Source organism: Thalia democratica, chromosome 8 (genome assembly GCF_965202585.1).
Source record: "Thalia democratica chromosome 8, ktThaDemo2.hap1.1, whole genome shotgun sequence".
NCBI classification, from domain to species: Eukaryota; Metazoa; Chordata; class Thaliacea; order Salpida; family Salpidae; genus Thalia; species Thalia democratica.
In genome coordinates, this window is record NC_139172.1 from 4,182,223 (window position 1) to 4,194,581 (window position 12,359).

Consider the following 12,359-nt stretch of genomic DNA (forward strand, 5'->3'; position numbering starts at 1 on the left):
ATTAAGAGTAAAAGTTGAGATTTAGTGACATAATTGTAAAACTATAAGGCTTCAAACATGCCAATAATAAAAAAAAGTTCTAATTTACTGCTACATTGTTTAAAAATTTATCATTAGAATCTCGATAGAATCAATAATAAAACTATTCAAACGCTTATGAAAACTCTCACAGTTAAAAAAGTAAATATAGTTTAAAGTTCTAGTAAAAAAAACTGTTTTTAATAAAAGTTTCACTAAGTATATTCTCATTAGTTTAATAATTTTTTTAGTTACATTTGAAATAAAACAACAATACAATTAAGTATGTAAATTAAACCAAAGTTATAGTTTTTGTTTTAGTTAAATACAGTTTTTAATAGTACGAGCAATAAAGCTAAATTAATTTATAAGATAAGCATATTATCAATGACATAAAAACTAAATGAGCACAGAAGTAATACGTAGCTTTAAAAAGAATAACAATTTTAGTTTTCAGTCTAGTTTAATTAACAAGAGAACATCTTTAAAGCATTTTAAAACCATAACAAATACTTTCTTAGAACATTGTAAGAGTCTGTATATCGACAAGTTCTATTTGTTCAAACAGATTTTATGATGACAGCGATAATGATGATTGCCACCAGTGTAACCGCCATCGCAACACCGGCTATCATGAACTTCTTGTTCTTCCACCAGTACTTCTTCTTCAGCTCCACCGTCTTCTTCTCGAACATGTTTGAGTGATCCTCCATCTCCTGCGCTTTCGTCTGATAAATTATTTATTTATTTTATCATTTGAACTAAAAAATTTCTTGCATTCCAGAACGAATATGTGTAAAACATTTGATTAAAGCAATAACGTTGAAAAAATACAAAACAATTTTTAAGCTAGTTTTTAAATTTTAAACTATTATATATTATTTTTAACTATTATTACGTGTGTTATATATAAACATTTACTGTTTTTTTTTAATTAAGTCGTATTTTAACAATTAGGTTTATCAGGCAAGCTGTATTTAACAATCAGTACTCCAGTATGTAACTGTTTCTATTCTTTAAAATTACATTTTTTTTTAAAGTAGAGGTAAGTTTTTAAAAATCAAAGGAATTAAAGTTATAGCTTCAATTGTAAACTTTTAAAAGTAATTTTTTTTTTTCACTGCAATACTAAGTAACAAACAATTTTTTTTGACTTGAAAAAGCAACAGTTAGTCAAAACATGAAATCCAACAAATGATGATTACAAATCAACAAGTAAAATTACCCTATTTTTGTGTTAAAGGGTTGTGTACCTTAAAGTATTTTAAAAACAAACTAAAACAAGTAACGATAAAGTTAAAAACTTCAGCACAGTCAAATTATAGTATATTTATTATATACTTATAACATTTTTTTTTTAATTTAAGAGTTAATTTATTATAATACTAATTGATTACTCTAATAAATAGTATTTACATGATAAAAACACCAAACATTGTATATAGTATTAAAAAAAATCGTTAGTTAATCTCTTATTATTACCTCAAGGTCTTCAAGTTTTTCTTGGCGGTTTTTCAGTTGTTCTATGTTATTTTTAACTATGCCAGCCACACTGTCAACCTGATAAATAAATAAAGAATTGTTATAATACTTATTATCGAACTAATTAAAAGCAATCTTTACCGATGTTTTGATTTCAAGTATTTTAAAATCTAAACTAATGTTTTTAAGTTAACTAAATTTCGTCATAAAATTTTAAATTAAACAAAAAAATTTCAGTGGCTAAAATTATTATATACCAATAAGTTTACAATTTAAAAAGTTGTAGCTCTAAAAATATACGTTATAAAAATTAAATATTTTTGCAGAGATCTTTATATTTATAATAAAGCTCATAAACTTTTGTTCAAAATTTGTAGTGATAAAACTTACCAAACGGAAATAGTAATAATATTACTGCTATAATTCTATCTAAAAAATAAAAATTCACTTACTTCCTCATTAAGGTTTTTAACGTTCATTTTCTTTTGTTGGTCTTTTTTGTCGTTATTTCTTGCACTTGAGTTTTTAGGTGGCATTTTTTCAAAAACTGGGTTTGTTCTTACGATTGGTTTAGTTTCATCTACGGACATGAAACTTTCAGCTAAAATTATTATAAAAACTTTTCAATAGTTTTTTATATTTGTCTTCGAAAATATATATTTTTTTTACTTCTAAAAATAACCAAATTGCTTCTTACGTTTTATAAAATATAATATTTTTAATTGTTTTTTGATGACTGTGTATGTTTAAATAAAAAAAACTTTGTAAAGTTTTGTAGCAGTTACAAGTAAGAATTGTTTTTATAAGGAATTACAACTATGAAAAGTTTAGTAATGAACAAAATGAAAAGTATATTTTTGTTCTCGGTACAGTAAACATTTTACAAACATAAATCTTTCTCATGGTTGATAACATTTTTAAATGAATTTTTTTTTAAACCTCTTTATAATTGTATAAGTATTTACCTAGTTTAACTATGTTTTGTATTACAGACTTTATCATTCTTTTAACTAGTTTGTAAATAAACTCAACAAAGAAAGATATATTTATTTAATAATGTCATGTAGCCTTATAAATATTTTTAAAATATGATAAAACTGTTATGAAACTTAAACTATATATGCGTTTTACGTTTTTTAGAAACAATGTTGGCTATTTTTAATGTTTTTGCAGATAAACAAACGTCTCATAGTGTTTTTAAGCTAAGATTGACTCAATAATCGATAAAATTTTGATAATAATATTTATCACTTGTAGTTGCATACAAACCTGAACTTAGTATGTTTTAATAGACTTCTTTAATTTTTAGATAACTCAAAAATAAAGCAAAATAGAGTCAATTTTTTAAGTTTTTACCATAAAAACTCTATTTTTAAATGATTTATCTAAATGTTATTATTACTTCAAGTTAAACTTTTATTTCAATGAATTACAAAAAAAAACTTTTGTAATCAGCGGTTGAAGAAGAATCTTCTTCATTCTTTAATGTGTTGTAACTTTTATCCATTTTTATTTGTTTTGTGCTTTCTTTAGATATACTGTTTTTGTGTCGTTCCGAATCAGAGTCACTAAAATATTAAAGTTAGAATAAACATTGTAGACTGTATGCGAAAAGGGTTTAAAATAAGAACATAAACTTTTGTAAGAAAACTAAAACAAAATGATTAAAACAAATTTTATTTCATTAACTATTTATCGCTTGCGTTTGTGAAGTATCATTAAAAAAAAAAAAGTTAGTGTCATTTTATTATGATAATATAACTTTGTAAATATTAAATACTTTTTTCTTTAAGTTTTTTAATTTTTTTATATATTTGTAGTTTTATTTTTTAAGATAAGAACTGTATTCATCGCATCTAAATGTACAAATACTGTCAACTTAATTTTAATAGTTTAAAAGTTACTTTTAAAATATTATCTTAAATTTGAAAACACATTCAAGTAAAAAATTGAAATTCATACTTGAAACAATTTTTGAATTATTAACAAGTTCTATTAGTTGTACAATTTCAATTTAACTTTTTTATTATAATGCCGCTTTATTTATACTAAATTTCAACGACTACTTAAGATTTATTAACTTATTGAATAAATTTCTTTTCAATAAAAACTTCAAGTTTTCTTAAAGATGCAAAATTTAAATGGATTTTAAATGTACTTTATAAAACAAAACTACACTTATTTAATAAAAATACAGATAAATTTAATCTAAAATTTAAACTTTTATACATATATAAATTATTGCAGGATAAAAAATACGCTCAAAATACTTGGGCCTGGGACCTGGTGCACAAAAAAAATCTTTTAATTATCGAGTGGTATTTCTCTTGGATACCTTTTAACGTCTTGTCGAGGACAAACATATATTAAGTACTTAATAAATCAAACACGCAACCTTTATAAAACAAAAAAAATTACTAAACATTGTAAGTAAAACTAGTAAACTTATTTTGTTTGTACTTTAGTTTTGAAAGTGCAAGAAATAAAGTTTTGTGACTATTTCAACAATCTCATACATATGAATACACAACTATGAGTGTAAGATCTAAAATTTTAATAGCTTTAATGTGATCTTTAATAACTTTAATGTGATCCAACAACTATTTAATTATCAAGAATTATTAATTTCATTAAATAATGCAACTCAATCTTAAAAAGTAATCCTCAAAAAAATATGCATTATCTTACTTATCTATTATATATCCTAGAGTCGTTACTGTTTCCAAATTTCCTTATTTTTACTAGTAAAATATACTATAACATTTCTTATAAATCAGTGTGTCTATTTCTGAAAAAAATCAACTTGAAACGAGTACCATTATATTTAATTTTATAACTAACGATTCTTTGTTTTTATCGATCTTTTTTCTTCTTCTTTTCGGAGTACCAATTAATTTTCTTCCAACCAATTTTGTTTTTTCGCACATTGGCTCTATTTTGTCTTCACATTTCAAGTGGACATTTGCCCCACATTCTGGTTAAGTATAAAAGTTTGCTTTATATACCTTAGATTATTTTTTACTTGAATTAACTAAGTTCCAAAGTGTAATATTATAAATGCGTTACTTTTATATCTGAAAACAATATTACCATTAAGAAAAAAATTACAACGTTTTTAGAGGAAAACTGCATTTCTTAAAAGTTTTGATTTAAACTGAATTTCAATTGAGTCATGCAACTTCAAATCATTATCAAATGCTTTTCTTATTTTCTACGACTGATTTATTATTTAGTATTAATTATTAAAAATAAATATTTTTACCACTACATTTTGATCCTTGCTTAGTTATACCAACAAGAAGCTTTGTACAGTAATCACAGTATGTAGGCTGGTAATAAGTCGTTTCTTTGAAATTGTGGTGACCTTTTAACTAAAAAAATATATACTAGTTTACTTTGAATACAGTGTTATATTAAGTATCTTGAAGTTTTTGTTTTATAGTACAAAACTTTTTTTTTAAAGAAGAATTAAGCTTTAAATATTAAATCAAATATAATTTTATTCTACATTGACTTGATTCAAAAATTCTTTTTATATAAAGATACAACATTTCAAATTAAAAAAAAAAGAATTACTTTTATAAAGTTATTTATTTACTTTAAAATTAAATAATATTTATTACAAAAAAATGACATTTTGATAGATTAATAGTTTTGTTTTATAAAGCATAGTTTATTTTTGTTTAAATCAGTGGTTAGAAAACTAGGGCCTTCAACTTTTTATCTTGAAAATAATATGCGCAATACAAAAATTTTACAACTTTTATAGCAAGTATTCAATTTTTCAGCAAACAGCAAAGGTTTTTAAAATTAAAGTTTGACTAAAAGTTTTCATGTATATGTTTTTTTTTCTTATTTTCATTGTTAAATTTTCGAAATTGCCCGCGAAAGACGTAATTAAATAAATCTAACACCTCACTATTAAAATGCTACCTTTCCCTTACTTAAATCATACTATTGTTCTACTTGTATGAAAAAATTTTGCTTTTGATCACTTAACATAGCTTCAATACTTATGAACAGCTAAATATCTATTATTAATCATAAAAAAGTTAAGTTAAAGAATATGCTTTTAGTTTTGTTTTTATTAAACCAAGTAAATTTTAATATTTTTTTTACTCTAACTTATTACTCACCACTTCAATGCAGTTTTGATTGAACACATCTTTACATTTAACGTGAATGTCAACACCACATCCTGTTTACAAAAATAATAGTAATAAATAAAATTATAAATACTTTAAGCATAAGCTTTAAAAAACAAAATGTTATAAAAAAACTATTAAAATTAGCTTGTAACTTTAGGCAAAAAATATCTATGTTTTAAAAAATTGTTGTTAAATATTTTACTTATTTTTGAATGAAGCATAGCATAGGTTTTTTTTTTTTTGTAAACACTTTTAATAGCAAGGCACTATATTTATTACAAGCAATTAAACTTGTTGTAAATTCTTATTTCAAAAAGTAACTCAAAAAGGCCAATTTTATGATAAATATAAAACAAAATAAAAATTGATATTTAGAAAAAAATAATTCAGTAATCGAAAAAGAGTGAATAAACAAATAAACTACTTTTACAACGAAGGCCTTGCTTGATAATTCCAACTAACAATTTGTCACAGTGTTTACAAAAGGTTGGTTTTTTGTAGTTGTGAATCTCAAACTTGTGCTCATAGTGTGACATGCTACTTTAAAATATCTAAAAAAAGTTCTTGATTTGTGTAACTTTAATTTTATTGAAATCTATAATAATGAAATTTAACTAAATTCGTTATACATAAACTAATTTACAATTGTATGAATCATGTTTTGTTGGTATAATTTGTTTTTCATATGAATAAAAGCATTTTTGTTGTTTAAATAATAAAAGTTAACAAAAAAAAGTTGTTTTCATAACAATTTTCGGGTATAATGTTTTTAGAAAATATACAAAACCGAAACTTTTTTAATCTATTTTAATGTTATTTTTTGCTTTTACATCTTTTATATTTTTTAACCTGCAACTAAACAAAACTTTACTTATTTTTTTGAAGTAAAGTTTTATAAAAATTATTATAAATTTATAACTTGTTATATTAAACTGTGGAAACTTGAATACGAGTTTATTTTAAAATCTAGTACTAGTAAAACGAACGAGTTAGATTTAGTTGAAATGAAAATTTACAACTCAGTATTTTATTTTTGTTACAAAAATATAATTAACAAAAGCAGATTGTTTATATATAGAACAACTTTTAACAAACTGAAAACTTTACATTTTTACAAACCTTCTTCTTGTGTTACTTTTTTCAATTATTTACTTTAGCTAAACAAACTATCTTATAAAATGACAATAGCACTATGAAAACTTTGTAGTTTTGTCACTTTTTTAACAATTTTAACACGTAAAGCAAATTTTTTCGTTAAATTTTCAACTAACCGTTAAAAAATACTTATAAGTAGTGAAAGTTGTTAACTTTACTAGAACTAAAAAACACTACTACAAAATACTACAAAAATAAAGTCTTCATAAACCACGTATAAAAAAATGAAATGACTCATAAGCCGCTACTAAACTGTTAAGATATTGTATCGTAGCAGAAACCTACCAAAGAGTATATATTTTTTTTTCAAAGTTACTTAAGTTTTTTTTTTAATTTTCAATAATCAAATTATAAGTTAAAAACAAATACTAAAACCAAAATGGTTGTTTAATACCCTCAAAATATATATATATGTTAAAAAAAAAATTCCTTAAATGCCCTAACTAATAACAAACAGATTTTTTTTTTATCTAGTTTCTCATGAGCATTAATTAAAAGAAGTTACTGAAATATAATTTTCTTTATCAGTTACAGTAATATAAGTAAGTAAACTGATTTTGAGAGCAAAAATTTTACAAAACAACTAAAACTTTTAAACTAGTTTTTAAACAAAGTTTTCCTCAAGTTCATAATAACTTTATAAGCTAAAACGGGAAATAAAAGCTTCTCGTAAACTTTTAAAACGCAATGAATAAACAAAAGTTTGTTAAGGAAGAGCATTAAATGTAAAAAGGCAAACAACTTGAGTATGACGTTGTTAAAAAACAAACTCATATTTTTACGTTACTTCAAAAGTTACGACTTTAAATTTTATTTTGAGACATTAAAAAGCAATTTTTATTGTTTTTAATGTAAAGTATTTTTTTTCAAAATCATGAATTAAATTAATTTAAACCAAATTTTAGCTCATCATTACATTAAAAGTTTATAAAAACCTATAAAACAGTAAAAAAAAGTTTACAATTATTTTAAGTAATATTTATATTATAGTAACCTAATACAGAAAAAAAACTTCTGGTAATATGTTAATAATACTCTATTCAATTGCATATTTTGAATAATCAAACATAAACTAGATAAATAAAGTAAAATATATTTCATAAAATCTGCTTAATTTAAAGTTCCTGTTTGACTACTTACTATCAAACGCATTTTTTCCAAACTATCTCAAATAATTCAATCTTAAATTTAACTTAAATGTTTAAGTTATTAAATGTTAAATGAAAACGACGTATAACTACATGGTTAAAGTATAAAAAAATTCAAAGCACGTTATCAAAACCTGTACTTTTTTTCAGTAAATAAAACAAATGTGTGATGTTTCAATTTTAATTAGTTTGAAAACTTCAACGTATTTACTAAATAAATTATTTAAAATTTTCTTCATACTACAATTTCAGCTATATTATTTAGACTTATTTATATTTAAAAAAATTATTTGCTAACTAAAAAATTGCATCAAATGAATTTATAGATACAGGATAAACCATCATACCACAAAGTTCTACACTTAAAATTCATTCACTTGATAAAAATAATAAATTTTCTGTCATTGAACTTAATAAGTTATATAATGCAGCTAAAAAATTACTTTTTTAAGCAACAAAAAAAGTATATAAAATATAATAAGTTAGTAATAATAATCACTTTCTATTTTTTCTTTATTAAATGAAAACCTATTTTTACGTACATAAATATACAGACAACAATATTCTGATTAAATTTTATTTCATAAATTTCAACCTTTCAAACAGTAATTAAAACATTTAGACGCTTTTAGTTGTTTTTATATGCTTATTTGATTGATTAAATAACTTTTATTACTCAAAAAAGAATTTTAACAATTGTTAGCTTTAACCTAAACTTAAAAATAAAATAAAGAAAATTAAGTTAGATTTTTATTTTTATTTCGAATTTTAGAATGATGAATACCAAGACTTAAACTAAATTAATGAAAAAAATACCATGCTTTCATTTTGACATGTTGTTTTTAAAAGAAAATAATGTCAACGATTTTTTTTTGGTTTTTCAACCGTGAAACAGAAAAACTTAAAGGTAGAAACAGATAAACCAAATATACACTGGTTTGGAATGGTATCTTTGAAAACAAAACTTGTTAACATAATCTAACAACCCGATATTGATCAGATTAATACAATATAAAATTATTGTAAGGCCCATCGAATACAAGTAATACACAAAAATTCTGAAAAGTTTTTGAACTATCGGATGTTTTTATTATAACAACTTTTAACGGATTTCAAATTTTAAATACAAAGTTATTAATGATGACAATAACTTTAGCATTATTTTTGAATTAAGAAAGGTGTTTTACTTAATTTAATTAAAGAAGAATGAAATTTATAATTTGGTTTGTTTAGCGTTAAAAATTAAAAAATTAAACAACAATACAATTAAACTACAGTTAATAAAAAATAAATGCAATTTTTTCATTCAATTTTTATTCAAATACCATTTAGACTGTAAAATCTTAAAGTCTAGTAAATTAAAAAGATTATATTTTTAAAATAACACTACTTTCTGCTATAAACAAACTGAAACAACTTGCAAAACTTTTTATTTTTAGTTTATTTTAAATTTAGACAATCAGAAGAGTTGTTATATGCTACTATCATTTTTAAGAATTATTTAGTTAAATTTAACTACTAGTGTCCTAATTAAAACTTTGAATTACTACTCTAAAAACTTAAAAAAACTATCTAGTTTATAATTATCAATAAACTAGCATTTTACGATATAAAAGAGAGTTCAAGTGTGAAGAACACGCGCTTAATGATAAAAATTTAAAACAGTATATAGAATATAATTTGACTACTAGTTTATACAATTTTAGTTCTAAATTTTTATTTAATATATATGAATATGTTACGGTTTATGTAGATTATAAAAAACTAAACTCTGCTTACGAGTTTTCAGAATTTGATCGCTGTAATTCTTTTCCCAGTCACAGAAAAAAGGTAAAAATTATAAAGTCCTGAAATCAAGTATTAGTTTATATATGTTTTATATCTAAGTTGAAAGTTTCGTGATTTTACTTTAATAACAATGGTTAATTTCAAGCTTTAAACTTTTGTATACTTAGATTAATCCTTTTTTTAGAATTAGACATACTTAAGAATTTTATATTTTTCGTAAAGACTTAAATTCTTAGAAACAGATTAAATAGTTAAATGTGTGATTTAGTTAAAACTTTATACTTTTTCAAAAGTAAAGAAATATTTAAAATTTATGATAGTTTTGAAAACTAAATCATAGTTGTTGAAGTTTTAATGAGCAAACAACTTTAAAATAAAATAAAAAACTCTATAACATAAAAAAATAGGTTAATGTATATCTTTTCAAAGTTTATTAAATTTTACCTTGCTGCAATGACTAAACGTAACAACTTCCTAATAGTTGAAAAAATTAATTTAGAAGATAATATCTTAGACTGACTATTTGGTTTAATTAATTAGACTGATTTATTAAAATATAACAACTAAAAAACAAACTTAGAGAAAATATAAGTCATTTTCAATAACTTTATCGTCTATAACTTAAGAAGAAAAAAAAACATACTGTTTTTAATAGCATTTATTGTTAATTAAGCTCTCGCTAAATTATTGTATCGAGAAAAAAGAAAAATTCAATTTAAAAAAAAAAATGTCATAAATTAAAAAATGAAAAACAAAAAATATATAAAATCTTTGACGTTTTTTATTACAACATTTTGCTATTATAATTGTTTTATTAATAAAACAATTAATTTGAGTGGTTACTTCAATAAAAAGAATATAAACAAAACATAACTATAACATTTTAAAAGTATAAGACTGAGAAAATAATTCAACAAACGAATTTTTTAATATTTTAAACCGTTTGATATATATTTTAGGATTTTCGAATTTTGAACAGAAGTACTTGTTCTACCGTAGATGTTTAAATATTGCATTTTGAAACATTGTTAAAAAAGAGCAAAAGCCAAATTATTCGGTCTAGGTTTGCCAAGTTTAAAACAGAACAAACAAGTATACAGATTATACCTTAATTAAGAAATTCAAAAAAAAATTTTTTCTATTGAGAAAATACATGAGCCTCAAACTCTTTTACTTGCAAGGATATCCACAACATTATCACATACAAGTAAGTCTCAAATTTTAATAATCATACAAATGTATCCAGTGGTCTCTATTATAAATTTAGAAGATCAAGATTATCCGAGTAAATACATACAGATATTTAATCCCTGAAACCTACAGGTGCAAAAAAGAATTTATATATTAGTTTTGTTCAAATTATTTTTTGTATAGTACATCAAGAGGAACATAAAATTTTCTTCTGAACTCTCCATACAATTTCATGAAAACCATTATTAATGTCAAATTAATGTTGTTGTAATATTTAAAATATGTTTAAAACTTAAATTGGGTCAATCTAAGTTAATGGAATCCTGAGATTGTTTAAGATAAAATTTTTAGAAAAATAATCAAAAAAATTTTTATTTGTGTTATAAAATCATAGAGTTTTAAAATTTTAGACAAAACTAGGTAATCCCTTTGTTAATATTAAAATAAAAAGTTTTTGACCACAAAACCTGAAATCCTGGAATTGACAATTTGAGCCAAAAACTAAGAAATCCTGGAATTTGAGAGTTTATGAAAAATAAAACTTGAAGAAATCAGGAATTTTAAACAAAAAACCTGGAAAAACCTAAAATTTTAAACAATTCTACATGTTATATAGTAAAATTTAAAGGTTAAACACAAAATCTATCATAGTGACAATTTTTTCTTTGGTTTTACTTATCTCTAAAATCTTGCCTGTGAAATTTCTCACCTCAAAGCCAGTGGTCTTCAAGCCAAAAAAATGAAAATTTGTGCACCCTAAATTTCAAAATTTAAAATTCTGTGTACTCTTAATGTGCAAATATCTAATAAGTTTTAAGTTTCCTGCAATATCTAGTGCAGGGCTACCCAAAATATTTTTTAAAAATCCCCTATTTAAAAATAATAAAAGTTATGGCCCCCTTCATAAAATTTCTCACTTAACCACCATAAAGTCAGCATAAAATCTTTCTTTTTGCTCTTCATCATCAACTCACGAATATCTAGTGAAAATTAAATATTTTTTTTTCTTAGTATCTAGTACTAGTTTTAAAACTACCAATAAAAACCCTTGCAACCTTTTTTTTTTGCTGTTTATCATCAACACTAAAATATTAAAATTTTAGATAATTTTTCAAGTCATGAATCATGCACCCCAAAATAAATAAATTTTATGTGCACTGGAGCACACTTTAAAGTCCACTGCTCATTTAGTTTTGTTATAAGCTTAACTGGAAATCAACCGACAAAAGTAAAGAAAAATGTCAGTGCTAATTTAGGCATGACAGTCTAAAGTTGCAAAATTTTCTGCAGAAAATATTAATTTTTGCAAAATTATAAATACATGCTTAAAAATATGCTTGAAAAATTTATCTTAATAGTTTAATAATTTTAAGTGAATAATGACATATTTTTTGCAATATATTAGTGGCTTTTATATGAATGCTTAAAT

General features: G+C 22.6%; 1 protein-coding gene across 1 annotated transcript; it reads right to left on the reverse strand.

Annotated features, from left to right (window-relative positions):
• Positions 1–578: 578 nt before the first annotated feature.
• Positions 579–6,190, reverse strand: LOC145842405 (uncharacterized). The gene is made up of 8 exons (XM_082949839.1): positions 6,073–6,190; positions 5,637–5,698; positions 4,763–4,871; positions 4,342–4,474; positions 2,944–3,068; positions 1,953–2,101; positions 1,501–1,578; positions 579–746 (listed from the first exon to the last, which is right to left on the reverse strand). Exons 1-8 carry the CDS (start codon positions 6,182–6,184, stop codon positions 579–581), a joined length of 936 nt encoding a protein of 311 aa, XP_082805965.1. The 5' UTR covers positions 6,185–6,190.
• Between the last annotated feature and the right edge of the window lie 6,169 nt (positions 6,191–12,359).